Source organism: Saccostrea cucullata, unplaced genomic scaffold (genome assembly GCF_032062105.1).
Source record: "Saccostrea cucullata isolate Sc308-1 unplaced genomic scaffold, CSIRO_AGI_Scuc_v1 ctg405, whole genome shotgun sequence".
NCBI lineage: Eukaryota > Metazoa > Mollusca > Bivalvia > Ostreida > Ostreidae > Saccostrea > Saccostrea cuccullata.
The window spans coordinates 138,214-160,584 of record NW_026930562.1 but is presented as its reverse complement, the minus strand read 5'-3'; the positions used below and the strand labels follow the sequence as shown (position 1 = coordinate 160,584).

The 22,371-nt window shown below is 32.5% G+C and overlaps 1 protein-coding gene across 11 annotated transcripts in view; it reads right to left on the bottom strand.

The window, feature by feature from the left end:
* Positions 1-684: 684 nt before the first annotated feature.
* LOC134229102 (H(+)/Cl(-) exchange transporter 7-like) overlaps positions 685-22,371 on the bottom strand; it is a 45,161-nt gene continuing 23,474 nt past the window's right edge. For 9 of the 11 annotated variants that reach the window (XM_062710811.1, XM_062710813.1, XM_062710820.1 and 6 more), the window contains 19 exons: positions 21,541-21,676; positions 21,049-21,158; positions 20,800-20,943; positions 16,485-16,571; positions 16,171-16,329; positions 14,396-14,509; positions 14,174-14,228; positions 13,794-13,854; positions 12,268-12,409; positions 12,020-12,113; positions 11,237-11,415; positions 7,402-7,425; positions 5,972-6,148; positions 5,513-5,598; positions 2,906-3,023; positions 2,551-2,619; positions 2,269-2,355; positions 1,888-2,052; positions 685-1,664 (listed from right to left, as the gene is read on the bottom strand). In XM_062710811.1, the coding sequence (XP_062566795.1) occupies positions 1,566-1,664; positions 1,888-2,052; positions 2,269-2,355; positions 2,551-2,619; positions 2,906-3,023; positions 5,513-5,598; positions 5,972-6,148; positions 7,402-7,425; positions 11,237-11,415; positions 12,020-12,113; positions 12,268-12,409; positions 13,794-13,854; positions 14,174-14,228; positions 14,396-14,509; positions 16,171-16,329; positions 16,485-16,571; positions 20,800-20,943; positions 21,049-21,158; positions 21,541-21,676 (2,106 nt within the window). In that variant the 3' untranslated portion in view covers positions 685-1,565. The remainder of the gene's footprint in view (positions 1,665-1,887; positions 2,053-2,268; positions 2,356-2,550; positions 2,620-2,905; positions 3,024-5,512; positions 5,599-5,971; positions 6,149-7,401; positions 7,426-11,236; positions 11,416-12,019; positions 12,114-12,267; positions 12,410-13,793; positions 13,855-14,173; positions 14,229-14,395; positions 14,510-16,170; positions 16,330-16,484; positions 16,572-20,799; positions 20,944-21,048; positions 21,159-21,540; positions 21,677-22,371) is intronic. The other 2 variants (XM_062710812.1, XM_062710821.1) reach the window with 1 other exon arrangement.

Sequence of the window (22,371 nt, the reverse complement as noted above, 5' to 3'; positions counted from 1 at the left end):
CAATACATTTTCTGAAGAAGTTAATCAATCCAAAACTAAAACAAATTTGGGTAAAATTTAAGATTTGACCAACTAAAAATTACAGCTGTTTGGGCATCTTAATTTTCTCAACTGCTGAATATGCATATCATTATTGGTATCCCTGGTAGAAGTGTACAATATTGTATCTGGTTAAAATTCTATTAAAGTATAAAAACATGGATTTAAATACCAATTCAGGTAATTAAGATACAATTTTCTATTTTTTTTTTAAAATATCCACTCTTGCAATATACCAGCAATAAGGGGGAAAAAACAACTGAAATAGGATTGACTTGTGTAGATAATTTGTTCAGTAAAGGGACTCAGCAATACAGGTTATCACAGCTTGGTATAAAATGGAAAATTCATCAATTGGAAAAACATAATGTGTCCACATTTGCAATATTAAAAATAATTAACACTGAATGACTAGGTATTCCAAAACTAAACAAATCTTCAATATAATGGATTGGACAATAGACACGCAGTTCCCTGCCACATGACTACATTTATGCGTAAACCTAAAGCATTCACATTGGTAAATAAAAATTCACATCATAGGAAAATGTTGACTGATTATTAAGATATAAATCAAATGTCGATGAAAACACTTTGATGCTGAAGAATTGAAAAATGTTTGCCGAATTTTTCATCAATAATATATTTATATATAATGTACAGTTTTCTCCATTCAGTTACATGTATAAGCACCTGCAAATTCTGGCTAAAATGGGTTTTCTAAACCAATAATGAAAAGTTATAAGCAAATAATGGAAATAGACAAAACCAAACAGAACTTTTCATTCAATAAAATGTCAACCTAAAACAGGGAAATAAAAATCTACATCTTGGGTAAAAACATGAAAATGTTTGGCACAAACTGTCTATGGCATTAATAGAATACCCAGTGTGTAAAACAAACAACCACAAGAAAAACAGAATTTCTTTGCTGCACTGACAATGCAAGTGCAGTTGCTGAATATTTGTTGTAGATTATTTGATTTTCTGGGGAAACCAGTTCCCAAAAATGTTCAACATCAGACACAGCCTAGTATAAAATACACATGTACTCTGTCATAATTACCCTTTATGGAATGCATCAAATTACAAAATTAACATTATATTACTCTGTTGCAGTAAAAAAGGGCATCTGTCCCACTACATTGTAAATTGTATACTATATACAACATGGAATGTAGTTCATCAAAGCCGTCATAATACATTAATATAGAAAAACATAATCATCGATAACAAAAACACAGGAACAATTTAACACCATAATTGCATAGATAAAGGTAGTATAAAATACACATCGCTTTGTTCACAAACTAAGCCTATAGAATTATTTCAAGAACTGAAGATCCTGATCGATGGACAATGCCCCACCGGCCCCTGGAATCACAGCGTATGGAGATCTGTGTGTCTGTTCCCCTGAGAACAATGAACACTAGAGTACCATGATTTAGCTAGCTCTAAGTCAGATATAGGTTTGCAGTTCATCACTACATGGCTACATAGAGACTCCCGTCATGGAACTGTTTCTCTCACTTGTCCTGGATTTTCAGCTGCTCAATTTTCACAAGTCCTCTTTTTGACCCTACTCGGAATTTAGCCAAGTCTTTTCTTGTCACTATACCCACAGGCTGTTAAATATAAATATTTTACATGCTTTCAAACATAAAAATGCATGTCAATAAAATGCAATAAAAGAAGCCAATTTTCTTGCACAATTTTTTTCAATAAGATCATGAACATGAAATATCCACATCATCCTCACAGAATCTGTCCATGCCCAATTCATTGGATTATTGTACCAATAGAAAGTGCATGGAATTATCTATCCAACTGCTAGATTCCTTAACTTACCACATTATTTTCATCTGTGACAATGAGATGTCGAAGTCCAAGACCCCTGAATAGGTTGAACACACGGGGCAGTGAGAATTTCTGCTCCACAGTGTAGGGGGAGGGGTTATAGTACGGCTTCAGATCCATAACATATGTCATCTCCTCCTCTGATAGCTCTATTTCCTAGGAAAGGAAAATAAGAGCGTAAATCATTTCATATTAACATATTTTGAAGTTCTTTAGAGTTATTTCAATAACTTTGTACCATTACATTGTTACTGACTTCACATATATAAAAGATACTTTATATATATATATATGTACATGTGTATAATGAAAATAAGACAAAAAATACTTTGAAACTTGAAAAGAAAGATTGCTAGGTTTAAGGACACTTACAGAAACTTTCAGATACACAGGATAGAAATCTCGGAAGTCTTTGATGGTTATGTTTCTTGGTGGTACCTGGCCTTCTGGACAGAATATCTGACAATGTACAGATAGCAATCAATGTTAGAATTCTTTTTAAAGCAAAATCACACTTTACTTCCATGATGGAAAGAAGAAGTACTGTTCCTTGATATACATTTCAATCCTTGAAGCATATTTTTTTTAAAAATCCTGAATTCATATCTTTGTAATAAATCAAAATGGTTTATAACTGTAACCTGAAAAACCCACCTTTTTCTTCAGCAGAACTAGTAGCTGATTCCTAAGAATAAGTCCCTTTAGCTTGCCTTTTCCTGGAGACTACAACAGTCATGAAGAAAATAAATAAATTGATACATTTTTTGTTTGTACACAAACCATTTTTTTAATCATTCAATGCACATGCACTTAGAAAATGAAAGGTCATAATCATTGTGCTCAAAGTTAACTATGCATACCAGGTAAACATTTTTTAATATATATTTTTCCTGTCTTGAGAAACTTTTCCAAAAATCATACTACGTATACATAAAAATTACCATTTGGTGTAACAAATAAACCATAAAAATACTGATCATTAATCTGATAGAATATAAATCATATTAACCCTAGGATCATCTTCAATGACAGGAAATCCACAAAATGTCTCCTCCTTCAACATCCTGTAAATGTTGGCCACTTTTTCTTTTGTTTTAAAAGTGGCGAGTGGAGCATTCATGACATCACTACAATGATTGTGTGTACACATAAATAATGCATACCAAAATCATCAGATGATCTTGGTACTAACAACCAGAAGTCTCTGTCGAGACTGTAGCTCTACTGGTTTGTACTTATAACAAAGGATGAGAAAAGAAGCAATTGCCATCAGACCAAAACTGTAGGATGACTAGCGTTTTAAAGGAATTTCAAAGAAAATTCTATTTTTAGTAACCATGGCAACACTGTTCATCGAAATCAAAAACCTATGCACTATTTTATGTATCTTAGTGTAGTCTACTTGTGTGCCAAGTAATATTGAAATCAGACCAAAACTGTAGGAGGAGTAGCGTTTTAAAGGAATTTCAAAGAAAATTCTATTTTTAGTAACCATGGCAACACTGTTCACCGAAATCAAAAACCGATGCACTATTTTAAGTATCTTAGTGTAGTCTACTTGTGTGCCAAGTAATATTGAAATCAAATCAAAACTGTAGGAGGAGTAGAGTTTTAAAGGAATTTCAAAGAAAATTCTATTTTTAGTAACCATGGCAACACCGTTCATCGAAATCAAAAACCGATGCACTATTTTATGTATCTTAATAGTGTAGTCTACTTGTGTGCCAAGTAATATTGAAATCAAATCAGAACTGTAGGAGGAGTAGCGTTTTAAAGGAATTTCAAAGAAAATTCTATTTTTAGTAACCACTGCAACACCGTTCATCGAAATCAAAAACAAATATACAGAATTATGTATCTTAGTGTAGTCTACTTGTGTGCCAAGTTATATTGAAATCAGAACAAAACTGTAGGAGGAGTAGCGTTTTAAAGGAATTTCAAAGAAAATTCTATTTTTCGTAACCATGGCAACACCGTTCACCAAAATCAAAAACCGATGCACTACTTTATGTATCTTAGTGTAGTCTACTTGTGTGCCAAGTAATATTGAAATCAAATCAAAACTGTAGGAGGAGTAGTGTTTTAAAGGAATTTCAAAGAAAATTCTATATTTAGTAACCACGGCAACACCGTTCATCGAAATCAAAAACCGATGCACTATTTTATGTATCTTAGTGTAGTCTACTTGTGTGCCAAGTAATACTGAAATCAAATCAGAACTGTAGGAGGAGTAGCGTTTTAAAGGAATTTCACAGAAAATTCTATTTTTGGTAACCATGGCAACACCGTTCATCGAAATCAAAAACCGATGCACTATTTCATGTATCTTAGTGTAGTCTACTTGTGTGCCAAGTAATATTGAAATCAGACCAAAACTGTAGGAGGAGTAGCATTTGAAAAATTGTTTACAGACAGACGGACAGACAGACAGACGGACGGACGGACGACGGACACATTACTATCGCATAAGCTCTTCTGGTCTCTGACCAGTAGAGCTAAAAATGATCCTTGCCACTCATCAAAATAAAAACTGATGCACAGAATTATGTATCTTAGTATAGTCTACTTGTGTCCCAAATTATATTGTAATCGGACCAAAACTGTTGGAGAAGCATTTTAAAAGAATTTCTCAGAAACTTCTATTTTTAGTTACCATGGCAACACCGTTCATTGAAATAAAAAATGGATGCACAGAATTATGTATCTTAGTGTAGTCAACTTGTGTGCCAAGTTATATTGAAATCGAATTAAAACTGTAGGAGGAGTAGCATTTCGAAAGAATTTCACAGAAATTTTTATTTTTAGTAACCATGGCAACACCGTTCATCGAAATCAAAAACCGATGCAAAGAATTATGTATCTTAGTGTAGTCTACTTGTGTGCCAAGTTATATTGAAATCGGATCAAAACTGTAGGAGGAGTTGCATTTTGAAAGAATTTCACAGAAATTTCTATTTCTAGTAACCACGGCAACACCGTTCATCGAAATCAAAAACCGATGCACAGAATTATGTATCTTAGTGTAGTCTACTTGTGTGCCAAGTTATATTGAAATCGGACCAAAACTGTAGGAGGAGTAGCATTTTGAAAGAATTTCACAGAAATTTCTATTTATAGTAACCACGGCAACACTGTTCATCGAAATCAAAAACCGATGCACAGAATTATGTATCTTAGTGTAATCTACTTGTGTGCCAAGTTATACTGAAATCGGACCAAAACTGTAGGAGGAGTAGCATTTTGAAAGTATTTCACAGAAATTTCTATTTTTAGTAACCACGGCAACACCGTTCATCCAAATCAGAAACCGATGCACAGAATTATGTATCTTAGTGTAGTCTACTTGTGTGCCAAGTTATATTGAAATCGGACCAAAACTGTAGGAGGAGTAGCATTTTGAAAAATTGTTTACAGACAGACAGACAGACGGACAGACAGACGGACGGACGACGGACGCATTACTATCGCATAAGCTCTTCTGGTCTCTGACCAGTAGAGCTAAAAATTAGGTGGCATATATTTCATTTTATTTACACAAACTAAGATAATTTCAAGGACTTAATTTTAATACTTATAGCTATAAATTTCACAGTTTATATCTCCAGTAATAATTTACCTTGCTCTGAGGTCGTCACACAGGGGCGGACACTCAAACGGTAGAGTAGGGAGACCCATCACCTCAACGTTCATGTCATACAAACCCTGCCATTCAAAAAAAAACATATACTGTTTCCACATGGAATTTACCGGCATTAATGCTATCTATGTATGCTGAAACATTTTTTTCTGTGAACTGAACAGAAGTTTTGATTTCACAGAATTATTTTCTATATAGAATAAATTGACAACATGTCATATTAACCATGTTAAAATGGATCTCCATAAAGTTTGTTGGGCATGTGCTTTAACTTGGCAAATGGAAAATATCATTACATGATAATGGAGTACATGTAATTCATAAAATCAAAACAATACACAGAACTTATTATTTAGTGTACATTATTGTATTTTGAATATGGTTTAATCCTCATTAAAGAGGCAAGAGATTAAAAAAAAATTTCTATCGATCACTTACAGTGGTGATGAAATCTCCAACCCACTTAGAAATCATGAGGACAATCATGATGGGCAGTCCAAATGAAATATCGTCCGTACACTCGACGATAATGACGGTCAGACTGATGGTAGTTCTCAGGATCCCGCCCAACTGACAGGCCGCACCAATCAGGGCAAACTTACCCACATCTAGTTGCTATTGTAAGAAAAAAAAATAGAACATGTAGAATGGATGTTAATTCAAAAACACAAGAGATTTTGAACAACTAAAATTGATTCATGTCTCTGCATAATATAACAACTACAAAAAAATCAGTTGTTTATAAAACTACAAAATTGCAGGCATTTAAAAAAAATAATTATATGTTTTTAATACTTTTAAAACTTTGATAATTTAATACAAAATAACTTAATTGGAGTAAATCATATGTTATAAATACATTTTGAAGAATTTGGAACTACTTAAGAAAAAGACATACATGAAGATTATGAAGTGAGATTTGAAATAAATGCAATTTCCAAGTGCATTACATGCTGCTAATAAAGTATCTTACATGTACATTGTATACATCAAAACTATAAATGCATTTAATTCTTTCTAAAAGTGATTCCTTTTAAACCCTCAGTTTATTTCCCCAAAACTATTAATAGAATAACTGCAAAATAAAAATAAAATAAAAATAACTGAACTAAGGTATCTCAACTTCTCCAGGATAAACTAATAAAATCAACTTAATTAAAAAATGTACACCACATTTAATGTAATAATGAAAAAGACTCAGGCAGATTATATACTTACCTATACGCAGATGAAAGAGATATAAATATACAGAATAATCTTTAGGAGTTAATTCTGCAGACAACAAATATATTGGCAGCAAGTGTACCAATTTGAGGAGAAGGTATTCTAACACTATATAGACGATGGCATCAATATATTAAAGCAATGCATTTAAACAGGGTAGCATTTCTGAAACAAGAAACAGCATTTCTTTTTCCATTGGGCTTATGACATTGTTCTAGAAGCACATACACACAATTACACAAACCATGGTTGATAAACTCCCCCTAGATATACCTATCATTCTCTTAAACAAGTTTTTTTGGTTAACTTATCCACCAAGTAAAAGTATTAGTTGTTTTGCTTTCTAACATTAACTGGTTTAGCTAATATTGTTTAACATCCATTTTTTTCAATGAAGAATTAGTAACTATATATATAAGCAAGTTTCATGCAAAAAAAAAACCCAAAAAACAATCAGCCATTTTATTGATCATGGTCAAGCAACATTTACACTTTTGCAACCAGTTTTAGTGTTATTTAGTATGTAGAAGTTTTTCTCCTTGTGCATTTTCCACTTGCATAATAGTTTTATTTTTACATGTACTTTTGATTCAAACAGAAAATGAACAAAGCAGAAAACTCACACATAACATGTATTTTCTTACCTTAATCAGTGAGCTATTGGCAGCCTTATGTGTATAGTAACTAGAGTTATTATGTTTTGTAAATCATTATACAAGTTTTGTTTAATCTATTAAATATCTGGCCATCGTTAAGATAAACCTCTATAGTATTTAGAATTATAAACATTGTTACTTTTTAAGGCAGGAGTATAAAACAGTTCTACATCATTAGTTTCCTGTACTTGTCCAGTCTATATCATGCTTTAATATTCCAGTATCAAGCATTCATAATTTTTTCTCCCATATACTTGAAGATTTATTAACTGCTTCCCAAGTTAAGTATCTTGTTACCAGGAAAAAAAATTGAATGGCTTTTTCAAGATAAATTTACATCACCGAATTGTTTGAGCAGCTATGTATTCACTAACCAGTAAAAATGATCTGATTGGGAGTGGAATGCTAATCTAATTTTTTTCTGTTGGTTGCACATAGTCTTACATTCAGGCCATCTTTAAAATATTTGTTAAATTGCTCTCTCCGGAGTCCAGGTTTTTAAAAACAAATGGTTAATATGTAGGTGGGGAAATTATTCTCCCTAGAAAATTTCTACATTCTTATTGATAGTATGAGAAAATCAAGGAATAAAAAGAATTAAAAAAACAAGAGGCCCATGGGCCACATCGCTCACCTGAGTAACTTGGGTGATGCAGATCTTTTTAAAAGATTTGTTCTATATATATTTCTATGTAAAACTTGGATTCCCCATTGTGGCCCCGCCCTATGCCCGAGGGTCATGATTTTAACAATTTAAAAATCTACACTACTCAAGGATGCTTCCACATAAGTTTCAGCTTTCCTGGCCAAGTGGTTCTTGAAAAGAAGATTTTAAAAGATTTGTTCAATAAACTCTATGTAAAACTTGGATTCTATTGTGGCCCCGCCCTATTGATTTTAACAATTTAATATCTACACTACCCATGATGCTTCCATATAAGTTTCAGCCTTCCTGTCCCAGTGGTTCTTGAGGAGAAGATTTTTAAAGATTTTTCTATATATTTCTATGTAAAACTTGCATTCCCTATTGTAGCCATGCCCTACCACCGGGAGTCATGATATTAACAATTTAAAAACTATTTCCACATAAGTTTCAGCTTTCCTGGCCCAGTGGTTCTTGAAAAAGATTTTTAAAGATTTGTTCTATATATTTCTATGTAAAACTTGGATTCCCTATTGTGGCCCCGCCCTACCCCGGGGGGTCATGATTTTAACAATTTAATATTTACATTGCTTCCACATAAGTTTCAGCTTTCCTGGCCTAGTGGTTCTTGAAAAGAAGATTTTTAAAAGATTTGTTCTATATATTTCTATGTAAAATTTGGATTCTATTGTAAAATTTTACAATGGTTAATATGTACCCAAGGATGGGGGCCAAGTGGTTCTTGAATTTTTAAAGATTTATTCTATATATTTCTAGGTTAAACTTGGATTCCCTATTGTGGCCCCGCCCTACCCCCGGGGGTCATGATTTTAACAATATAATATCTACACTACCCAAGGATGCTCCCACATAAGTTTCAGCTTTCCTGGCCCAGTGGTTCTTGAGAAGAAGATTTTTAAAGATTTGTTCTATATATTTCTATGTTAAACTTGGATTTTTTACAATTTAATATCTACACTACCCAAGGATGCTTCCACATAAGTTTCAGCTTTCCTGGCCCAGTGGTTCTTGAGAAGAAGATTTTTAAAGATTTGTTCTATATATTTCTATGTAAAACTTGGATTCCCTATTGTGGCCCCGCCCTAGAATTTTAACAATTTAATATCTACACTACCCCAGGATGCTTCCACATAAATTTCAGCTTTTCTGGCCCAGTGGTTCTTGAGAAGAAGATTTTTTAATTATTTTCGTATTTTCTTGATTATCTCCCCTTGGAAGGGGTCTTGGCCCTTGATTTTAACAATTTAAATTCCCCTTCACCCAAGGATGCTTTGTACCAAGTTTGGTTAAAATTGGCCCAGTGGTTCTTGAGAAGAAGTTGAAAATGTGAAAAGTTTACATTACGGACGGACAGACAGACGGACGGACGGACGACGGACACCGGGTGATCAGAAAAGCTCACTTGAGCTTTCAGCTCAGGTGAGCTAAAAATATTTCCTCGTGGTAAAAGAATGTTTTGAGTGGAACCATTATTAGGTACATGTACATGTACTGTAAAATCACATTTTCGAGGGGTCAATTTTTGTGGTTTGGAGAAAATATAATAGTTCATGGGGATTTGATTTCATGGTTGGAGAATTGTTCAGTAGTAATATATGTGAAAAATTTCATTTCATGGTCAACATAAATTCATGGGTCCCTTCATACTTTGAAAACCACGAAAATTAAACCCCCTCGAAAATGAGTGATTTCACAGTAGTTGTTTGGGAGATGGCAAACAAACATTTCTTTAAAGATGGCCTTCCCTGCTGACAAGAAATCTGGGTAGAGGGGATAAAGTCAGTGGCATTCAATCCTATCATATTTCTAACAGAAATAGCGCCTTTACTGTTATACGAAGTATGTAAAGAGTCACCAATAGCAAATGATACAGAAAAATACAGAAACAGTAGTAGCAGTCTTCTAGTAACCACAAAATATCTGACACAGGATCTTACAGATCACAAAATCATATATTTTTGGTAAAAAAAAAGTATGATTTAGGGATCATTTGATGAATGATATATTCTAGATTTTCAAAATGAAGTCTTCTTTTGCTAAAAATGTCTTCAAATTAAGAGAGGTCATTTTAAAAATTCTATGTTTTCACAGTTCATATTAAATAACTTAACTTTAATTCGATCATGTGCAGATTCAGTTTTGAAATATGAAAATTTTGCAATATCAGGGATAAGCAATAGGAAAAAAAAATCATTATTATGCATGAATTCTTTTAAGTAAAAAAAGCTAAAGATTAGATAAGATGTATGTGTATCATCTATATACAGTGTATTAGAATTGAAAATGTGCCTCAAAGCACACTTCCGTTAAAACTAGTAAAGATCCTAAATAATTTTTTTAAGCAAATACTCGCTAAATAATTTGAGGTTGGAGGTAGAAATTTTAGAAATTTTACAAATTTCAAAAAGTACCCAAATAACTGAATAACTCATCATAAAATGTAGCTTAAATGTATTCACTGTCCTTGTATATACAGTGATGAGCGACATGCATCTACACCAGTATACTGTGTATGCTATATTTGACCCATTACCAGCTATAAAATCATTCTCCTCTCTTTAAATTTCTAATTTTTAGAAAACTTTGATGATTTATTTTCCACAAAGATCATTTATTAATGGTTTATTATCTTTATTTAGTTACGGTGAAATTGGAGTTACATAAAAATGTGACTCAATTTCCACTTTAAAGGTTAAAAAAAATATATTTTTACAAATTAATAAAGATTCAAAATATGTATATAGTCACCTGCGCCAAATACCGGTAAATTAAGGGGAAAATACAGGGGAAACAGCCGACATATTAAATAAATTATCAGTACGAAAAAACATTTGTTCCTTTAATCTATTCTCTAAATGCTAATCAAATTTTACGTAATTACAGCACAAGAGTAGACATTGATAGGGTTTAATATAGGTTAATAATCTCAATAAAGATGTGAGTACTTGGTACATGATCAGAAAATCATCCATGTAACCTTGATATCCCTTCTAACTTTATATTTACAATTATACTGATATCTTCATATGCAAGATATATCTTGAGAACTCTGTATTTTGAATGAAAGGTGGACAAGCCATCCCACAAAGAGAAAACACCTCAAAGTCATGAAAGTGCTGCATTCAAACTGTCAGCTAAGCCAGAGACATCTGTACTTACCAGGTTGGGATTTTCTGGCATCATGTTGGCCACCCCTATACCGACCAGTCTCCCCCAGGCGGCGCCGATAGCCAGACAGGGGATAAAGACACCACTGGACACACTCAGGCCATAGGTCCAGACCCCCAGTAAGAAGAAGACCAGGATAAAGGCCACCAAACTGACCGGACCGTGCATCTCTACAAGAAATATACACAGGGTATCTCAAGCCATGGCTCTCTACTAGAAATATTTACATGTATCAACTGGGCTTCTTTGAAAATCAAGGTAAACAATCCTTTAGGTACAATATATCTTAATTAATAAGGAATCATGAGATTGAATGAACATATTTTACTAATTTTCTAACTTGAGATTTACATGTATGAGTTCAACAAAAGGCTGAATACTTATCTCTTGACAGTTTGAAATAATTTTCTGGATAAGATTTGTAACTTTCTTGCAGCTGAAATTACTTGCATGTACTCATGTTTCTTTTATATTTAATGCCAGATCTTGAAAGTTAAAGTGATCTTGAATCAAGTTCAAGGCACATTCTTAGAACAAAAACATTTTTTTTAAAAGTTTAATATAAACTTATAATTCTCCTCCAAGGAGAAATTTCTGAAAATGACAATGACCCTGAATTCATTCTAAGTCATAGAAACACAAAATAGACTTTGTTTTGTTTTGAACATATTCTATTGTATAATTTATTCAATGGGATTGGTTACAAGTTCTTGCAACTTAAAAAAAACCTCTCCCTTTGTTTAGGTGGGTGGGTGAGGTGTATATTTATCTTACCAAATGGATCGTGAAGCAGTGCCTTCAGACAACCTTCCGGTGTTGTAAGAAATAGCGTGGATAAACTGTTATGACTCTTATCTGAACAATACACCTGAAAATAACAAACTTGTATCATATTTCATACTTAATCAGTTTGCATTATTCCCAAAAAGACAATACAATGTGTCATCTTTAAATATTTCTGCTAGTGAATCAGAGTAGTTTTATTAGTAAATTGTCTGCACATCTTATAGAGTACCACTTACGGAAGCTGTGACAGCATGGCTGTCAAATGGGGCTTTGTCTGTACATTCGTTGACTCCAACCATCAACCCGAAGGCTACTGCAGCAGATACCACTGCCACTAGCCCAGCCTCGACTATCTTTATCCATTTCTTGTCCAGATATCTGTAAAACACAGGAATTAGCTTATAAACTAAACAGCCAATAAGTAAACTCATAACAGACAAAGTGTGGGGACGCACACCATCAGCTACACACCATCAGCCAATAAATAAACTCATAACAGACAAAGTATGGGGTCACACATCAGCAGCCAATAAGTAAACTAATAACAGACAAAGTATGGGGACACTCACCATCAGCCAATAAGTAAACTCATAACAGACAAAGTATGGGGTCACACATCAGCAGCCAATAAGCAAACTCATAACAGACAAAGTATGGGGTCACACATCAGCAGCCAATAAGTAAACTCATAACAGACAAAGTATGGGGACACACACCATAAGCCAATAGGTAAACTCATAACAGGCAAAGTATGGGGTCACATACCATCAGCCAATAAGTAAACTCATAACAGACAAAGTATGGGGTCACACACCATCAGCCAATAAGTAAACTCATAACAGACAAAGTATGGGGACACACACCATCAGTCAATAAGTAAACTCATAACAGGAAAAGTATGGGGACACACATCATCAGTCAATAAGTAAAGTCAAAACAGGCAAAGTATGGGGACACACACCATCAGCCAATAAGTGAACTCACAATACACAAAGGCATGGGAAGGAAAAGATTCCAAATTAAGAAATTGTCTTAATAGACAACCTAGAAATTGCTTTGCAGTTCAATGATAGCAACAATAGCTGTGACATGTGTTTTGTCCTTAACACTTGAAAATGTGTACATGAAAAGATGATAAAATTTATATGACAGGAATAAGCAGAACTTAATTGTGCCAAACATATATATTTCAGTTTATTGATTGCACAAACAACTTCCATTCAGTTTTCTGTAATAAATCTTTTGATTACATCTATGAAACACCAAAGTGGAATCAATATATATACATATTGATCACCATTATTAGGACCAATATCAGGTTTATTGTCCCCCAAGATGGTTAGTTATTACCTGATGGTCAGGGAGGGGGGAAATTCTATCAATAGACACAATAAATCTGCTTTTGTCCAGCCAGGCAGTAATTAGATGTTTTATTATACTAAAGCAAAACCTAGACCCACAAAATCACTACGGGAAAATTCATGCAGCATTATATAGTTTCAAAGACTATTCACCAAGGGCGAATAAAAAAGCAATTTAATAGCAACTGTAGAAAAAGTAAAATAGTGTTAAAATTTATTTACCTTTGATTAAATAAAAATTTTGATGCATAAAAAGCAAGATTGACTTACTAAACTACTTTTTAAAGCATTGACATGATAGAGTCCTCTATTATTTCATTGCACTTTCAAAAGCTGTGCAGAAATACAGCTATAAAACTCATTCATGAAATAATAAAATGATAATACAATTTGATACATACCTTTTTCGGAAAACTGTGAGTTTATAATTCATCACAACAAAGAGAGCACCAGTTAACCCACCTGTCAAATACACAATTGTGTTACGAGTGAAAAAAAGACCTTAAGACATAAATATTTACTTTGATAATATTGAACTGAGCATCATGAATACAAATCATATTTACTCTGCACTGAAGAGTTAACAATGCATATATACATAATATTAAGACCCGTTTAACAACTTTAAAATGCATTTTTTAGTCAATACCAAGAAGCAATGATGCATTGATCAAAGATAATACAGATACCAATACTTGAACAAGTGCACCAAAATGGTAAAGACTGAAATTTAATACTTTTGAATTGTTTATAGTGTACGCCTAAATCATTATTCAATTACCTATCACTGCCATGAATATAAAGACTGGAATTTCAATCAAGTCAAACTTTAAATCCTAAAATGAGAAAAAGAAGTATGTTTCATATTACACAGAAAAATTTAACACTTATAAAAATGAGATTCATGCACACTTTGTCAGAATCCCTGTCAGGATGGTAAAAACATTTGCTTTTACAATGTAATTTTTTATACACTACAATTATATATGTACTCTAGACTTACAAACTTAAAAGCATTGAATCGGACCAAGCCTGGGTCTGTTAACTTTGTTGGATCTCCGTTTATGGCACTGATAAGAAAGTTTGTAGCAAAACAAGCTATCATGGAGGAGAAAAACTGTAAAATAGAGACAATGCTTCTACTGTCATAAATTATATGTAATCAATTTCATAATTCAATATCCATTGCATGCTTATTGTCAATAAAGAAAATATCTAGCATAATGAACCTGCATCTTGTAAACAGGTGCATTTATAAATTGGAATGGATCAACTGTACAATAGTTATAGACCTAAATCATGAATTTTTCATATCAAGTAAAAATGAGAATCTTTGGCCATTCCGTTCTTTACCAGATTTCCCCCTTGTAATACATATTGTCATAATTTAAACAATTTGAATTCTACACTACCCCAGTATGCTTCCACATAAGTTTCAGTTTTTCTGGCCCAGTGGTTCTCGATTAAAGATTTTTTCATATATTTCTATGTAAAACATTGATTCCTTATTGTGGCCCCGCCCAATTCCACATAAGTTTCAGCTCTTCTGACCCTGCAGTTCTTGAGAAGGAGATTTTCAAAGATTTATTCTGTATATTTCTATGTAAAACTTGGATTCCCTATTGTGGCCCCGCCCAACCCCTGGGGGTCATGATTTGAACAATTTAGAATCTACAAAATACCAGGATGCTTCAACATAAGTTTCAGAATTTTCTGTCCCATGGTTCTTGAGAAAAAGATTTTAAAAGATTTTTCCTATATATTTCTATGTAAAACATTGATTCCCCATTGTGGCCCCGCCCTACCCCGGGGGTCATGATTTGCACAATTTAGAATCTACACTACCCCAGGATGCTCCAACATAAGTTTCAGCTTTACTGGCCCAGTGGTTCTTGAGAAGAAGATTTTTAAAGATTTTTCCTTTATATTTCTATGTAAAACTTTGATTCCTGAATGTGGCCCCGCCCAACCCCCGGGGTCATGATTTGAACAATTTAGAATCCACACTATCCTAGGATGTTTCCAATAATTTCAGAGTGGTTCTTGAAAGGAAGATTTTCAAAGATGTAAAACTTTCATATTCCTTGTAAGAAAATGGGCAATTTAGAATCTACACTACCCCAGGATGCTTCAAAATAAGTTTCAGCTTTTCTGGCCCAGTGGTTCTTGAGAAGATTTTCAAAGATTTTTCCTTTATATTTCTTTGTTAAACTTTAATTCCCAATTGTGGCCCCGCCCAAGCCCCGGGGGTCATGATTTGAACAATTTAGAATCTACACTACCCCAGGATGCTTCCACATAAGTTTCAGCTTTTCTGACCCAGTGGTTCTTGAAAAGAAGATTTTCAAAATTTTTCCTTTATATTTCTATGTAAAACTTTGATTTTCCATTGTGGCCCCGCCCAACCCCCAGGGGTCATGATTTGTAAAATTTAGAATCTACACTACCCCAGCATGCTTCCACATAAGTTTCAGCTTTTCTGGCTCAGTGGTTCTTGAGAAGAAGATTTTAAAAGATTTTTCCTATATATTTCTATGTAAAACTTTGATTCCCCATTGTATACCCCTGGGGGTCATGATTTGAACAATTTAGGGGCTTCCACATAAGTTTCGACTGGCCCAGTGGTTCTGAGACCCAACCCTATTTTTGTCTTTTCTTGATATCCCCTGATGCTGCGCCCCCGGCACGAAATGTGATCAGAAAAGCTCACTTGAGCCTTCGGCTCAGGTGAGCTAAAAATGAGCTGTTGATTACAAGCACGCTGAAGGGCTGACTTACAACTCTCCATGTAAGGTCTTGATTCCAAAAGCTGGCGGCTTCCTCTAGACTGAAGAGTGTTCCCCCGATCGGGGCACCGAAGGCTGAGGATACCCCTGATGCTGCGCCCCCAGCCACAAAATCTCGGATCTCATGATCATTACGAAACACTGAATAGAACTGTTAAACAAAGTCATATACCTGTTATTTACTGCATAAACAATATAAGTAGCAATTTCTTTCATAAAAATGTTCTTAATAATTCATTGATAAAAGTTAATTAATAAATAAATAAACATTCCTCATTTATTTATGATTTGTTTAGAATCCCTTACACTAAAGGTCTTTCCATTGCAGAGGTTGATCCTTCCCCTCCCAAACCCTGCTGCTATAATGCTGCCTGAGTGGGCCATGGGACCTTCCTACAATAAACTCTATAGGTTATTTCTTTTCTCATGAATATAATTAGTAAACATCTGAAAAATGATTCCTCAAAAAGAAATTAAAATAGGATTGGAATACATAGATTAATGGCAACTTAGTTTTCATTTCACACAGTAAACTCTAAATAAATACCCAGTGCCTGCATGTAGTTGAATTTAATAAAAAAAAAAATAATAAAAGAAGGCATCACATAATTGGTAATAGTGATATTTTATCCTTTATAATGAGGAAAAGAATTATGATTTTGACTTGTCCTTGCTACTTAAATCAAGTGCATGGTTAAATTCAATTTGCTTGAAACTATAACTTAGTGGCAATTTTATGAAAATCTGTTAAAGTTTCATGGATGAAATATAAGAAGAATATACATCCTTAAAATACCAAGACCTTGCACTTAAAAAATATCTTAATCTGAATCAGTGTCAACGAACTTTCCTTGACATACAACTCATCCCTTTTTAGAATGCATATCAGCTTCTCTATCCTAAGTTAGACATTTTTCATTTTATTATCCCTTTGATGCACATTTATAATGATACATCATGCTTAATGAGACAATAACAGAAGAATACTTTTGTGTGTTTAAAAACATTATCCATGCAATAGTGTCTAATGTATGCCTTACAGTCAAATTGGATTTCCTCTAAAATTTATAACTTGTCCAGATGTTGATTCTGATTTATAGCTACATACTGTATATTAGCATGCATTAATTTCAAAGAAATGGACCTGTTTGATATATCGGTAGTTATTAATTGCAAAAGCGATCATTGTGGATATAAATGTAAGCTCTTTCTGACTTCATGTAGATGAGTTCCAAGATCATGCACAAGAAAAGAAAATTTGTATATATGTAAATAGAACATATGCTTTATCTGAAAATGCCCCAACCTGCCAATAACTAAGAAAAAATGTTGTTATAACTTTTAAAACTGTAAAGTGGATTATTTGGGTTGATAGATTTATGGATTCTAAACAAGCAAGGAATCATTGAAATTGATATCAAGAAGTTTAAAACTTTTTTACCAAAAAAAATCATGAAATTAAAAAACATCTAAATCTAGGTTTATAAAATATTATTATATGTTTAGGTAAAAAAAAAAAGGCTTCTCATTAATTTTACATTTGCACATTTTGAAAGGTCTTGATACATATAATGCTCAAATAAAAAAAAAGCCATATTTTTTTTCCATTCAAAATTAAGTTATGACCATAGATAAATTGGTAGAAAGTTAGGTAAAATGTTAATGTCATGGGGGCCTGTGTTGTTGTGACCGCTATTAACAGAAGGACACACATAAGAGATTTAATGCTTCCTCAAAGAGCTCGGTTCACTTCATGCATAAAATGGCCCTGTAAATATACCAATTGATTGATTAACACTTGATGTTCCATTTGAAGCATCAAAATAAAATAGAGACTTTGTGCTTTCATTTCCTTTTAAAAATTTTCTCCTTAAAGTCCAGGTCTTGGAGAAATCGCTTTATAAAATTGCAATGTTCCTGAATTTTAAGTTAAACGGGTATATTTGAGTACTTTCAGTAAAGAGAAAAATAATATGAGTGCACTCTCTGATCTAAAAAATAAAACATGTTTTTTAATCCTCAAAAACAGTTCTATCATTTACTAGTTGCATTTTTTAGATCAGAGGTTGTGCTTTATAATGCATTGAATAGCCAGAAAATTACGTCATTTTTGATAGATACACAATCACCAAAGATCTTAGTGATATTTAATGCATTGTTGACTAAAACTAAGCAGTTTTAGTTTTTCAGAAATTCACAGGGCCAAATAAGGCCATAAGTGAATCTTGTTCTTCACAAATGCAGGGAACAAAAAATATACACATGCATCTGATGTTGGTATCTTGTGTCAACAGCACCAAATGAGAGTATCAATTTAACACATACGTTTTGTCAATTCATGTTCAATCACAAAAATAACATCCACCAAAATATCATTAAACATATATAAATTAAGGCTCTATCTGTACATGCAATACTATCACTAACCAAAATATTTTACTTTAAAAAATTTAAAAAAAGATGTTTAAGATTAATCAATCTCCATGAATGAATATACATTATGTAGAGATAAAAAGATAATACATCAGTATACATTTGTAGCATAAATACAGTATCCACTGGATTTAATAAATACTCACCACCTGTTAAAATAGAAAACTTGGTGAAAGATGAGATTGAGAGAGGGTAGTGAGAACATATGATATGAGATGATTACCACCTTGAATTTTTTTTTTTTTTTTTTTTTTTTTTTTTTTTTTTTTTTTTTGGAAACATGCTAATTAAGTTTTCATTTTCCAGCACCAAAATTCTATGTGTATAAACATGCAAAATATAAGATGATGGTAGAAAAATGAATTAGTTGATGGTTGACAATTAACATGCTTTTACAGTTTAAGGTTTTGGGGCTTGCTTTGTCTACAGCATACATGTTAACCCTGTTGTAGTAAGTAAAAAAAATATTTATTTTCGTAGCAAATTTTTTTTCTTCTCACAGCTTTTTTTAAATGTTAAAAAGGAGCTTAAATATTCTTTTTTTCTCAAATTTTATGGTAAAAACTTTTTAGTACATGGAAAATCACAAATGAAGCAATGCTGCTTTGAATCATTCAAGAAGAGATTTTTTTTTTGTCTGATAAAAAAATAAACAAGAAGTCATATTGATTTATGCAGCAATAAAATATATATGTTAATTTCAAGCCAAAATATTTTTTTTCTATTTTATAATAAGCTTCAGGCCTAAAATAAAAATTTGTTTGTTTGCAGTTGCCGACCAACCCACTGAAAATGCACCCGGCCCAAACTTTTTTTTAAGCCATTTTTGGAAATTTTTTTTTTTTTTAGGATATTGAAACTTTCATTTTCAATCAGTGGTTTATATCAAGAGTGGAGCTGATTTGTGTTTAGTAGGCCTATGAGAAGCTTTATCATCATGATCATTTGTTATCTAAAATCTTAAAACATTTTTTTTTCAAAAAATAAAAAAAAAACAAAAAAAAAAAAAAAACGCCTACCTACCTACCCAGTCTAAAAATTTTAGGTCGGCAACTGCAAACAAAGAATTTTTTAAGCTTGGCCTCATGAGCTGTTGAAAATTCTCCTAAAATGCCATGAAGACATCTTTCACAACTATTATTATACAGTAATTATGCTGCTATTTTTTTTTCATTTATCTACTTTTCCCTTTTCCTAAGGTTAACATGCATGTCTAATCAGACAAGTTCTGAGAATCGTTAGTTCCTGTTTGAGACATATACATTACTTACTCTGCGCTGTCATACTGTTGGACAGATAATGAAGTTTTAGATCACTCCTGCATATAAGTACATGTTCTTGTGCATGATATTTCATGGATTAGTGACTTCAGAGTAATCAAATTATTTCGCAAACATGAAACTTTAAAGCTCAAGCAGTAAGAGAAGTGAACTAATGCTGCAAATAAGCGGAACTATTGTTTGCACTCTCTGTAATAACTTAGTAGTCATGGGACATTTATATTTTAACCGCAGATTCCTTGTACGATACAAATTGGAATTTTTTTTCACAATATTTATTAAAATTAAATTTCTTTCTATTTAAATGACATAATCATGTGTATTCTTCATGCAAGGCACTTCATGCCAGTTTTTGATTCATATTATGATTTATCTAAAATTGACTTCTGATGAAATATTTTTATTAAGAAATAATTTTATGAAAATGTTATAGTTAATAAAAAATTTAGGTTATCAAGTTTCATTGTGAAACATTTAAATAGGATCAAATGATATCCTAAACAGAATTTGAAATTGTGTGTAAATTTAAAAAAAAATTCCCTTATATCATGGTGCATTGAAAATATTTTGGTATTGAGTGGTTTTAAGTCTCTAAGACAATATTCTATGTGAACTTTCATTTGTGAACTTTCATTGTTAATTCTTGAATTTCTACATATTTGCAACTTAAATAGATAGTCTAGCTATCTGCCCAATATTGTATAGTTTAATAACTATAAGGAAACCTAGCCTATTGGATCTTAATGATATCTATAATGAATCATAGAAGATGAACATAAGTTAGAGTCAAAATATGAAACAAAATGAGAAATTAATAAGTCTAAAATTCAGAGAAAAAAAAAGTAGCATTTCAATGTTTCAAACTTCAGCACACACAATGTAAAAACACCTCATTTTCAATAATTTACCTTTCCACAGGCCAGGCCTCCAAGAATGGACAAAACAACGCCCACAGTCTTAGCAACAAATGCTCGGAATGTCAGCAATCCCGGGATCTTGATCCCATTTAGGTACGACTTAATGTAAGGAATACCACTCCCTGCTGCCAATGGCTGCAAAATCATATTCATATTAAACCTGTGTGTTTTTTCAATATACATGTGTAAATATTTGATTCAAACACTATTCCACATCTGTATAGTACCAGTATAACATACCTGTAAAAACGTGACCAAAGATGCCCCTGCTATTGTTACCACCAAGTTGATGCCCATCCATAACAAAGCAGGCTGATACAAACAATTATTTTTGGCACATTCATCAAAATCTTACATTGTTAAAGTCAAATTTCTCAGTTTAGATTCACTTTCTCAGGCCAAGATAATAAAGTATGAAGACTCTTACAGTAAACAGTTATTATTTCCCATATTAATTATCTAATCACTTTTTTTCTCATTAGAGATCTCTAAACAATTAATATTCCAGAATGATTGAAGAACATAGGCTCAAATCAAAATTTTAATTCAAAAAATCAATAAAAAGAAAGCAGTTTTTTAAAAGCAAGATAATTTGATCAAGTTTTATCTTGCAACTCAAGCTATAAAACTAATGATGATTAATGATTATATCAGATCCCATCGTATCAAGAAAAGAGTTATTATAGAAGAGCTAATGTCATTACTTTAAATCTATCATTCTACAAAGGATACAGTGTGAAATTAATTCAAATTTGTAGTGAGCTAGCTTTTCCACGACATAATAAATGGTTGCTGCTAGCAGAGCTGTTCCTATTCCAATGAAAAACATTACCAACCACTTGCTCAACCATCTCAGAGTCACCCATTTCTATAATGGAAAATAAGGCATTCAAAAATTAATGGCTGATATCTATCTCATATTAGGATAAAATAAATGAAGACTGTTAATTCTCTTCCCTTTAATATGCTTCTATTTTGGAAGAGCAAGACACCGAGTTGAAAAAAACTAATCAATCAATTTTTTTCACATTTTATGCATCTCTGCAAAAATCGAGAATTTTTTAAACATTGGAGCTTTTTTGTCATATTGCATAGCGATTGGAAAAATTGCATACCCGTACTTTTTTTTAAGGAAACTTTTAAGCAGCAAAAAACTAACTCAAGAAAAAATTATATCAAACAAACATTTAAAAATTACATGTATATATTAAGTCCTTCATTTTTTTAGATGTAAAATTTAGCTAAAGCAATCTTGAAAGTATTAAGAAGCTAACCTCAATAATGGACAGGACACTGTTATAAATGTGATACGAGTGTGATAAACAATCTTATTATTTTTCCACTATGAGTAAAACAAAGACTGCACTTGAAAACCTTTAAAACAATAATACAATTACATAGAATCTCTGCTATCAGGCCAAAATTATTTTTGAAATGTCCTTGATCTTGCTGCACTAACAGATCAAAAACGTGACTGACTTGTTACATGTTGCAGTTCAAAAAGTGGATCAATTTATTTCACCATTCTTAAAACTTTTGAGTAAAGTTGAAACTTCATATGAT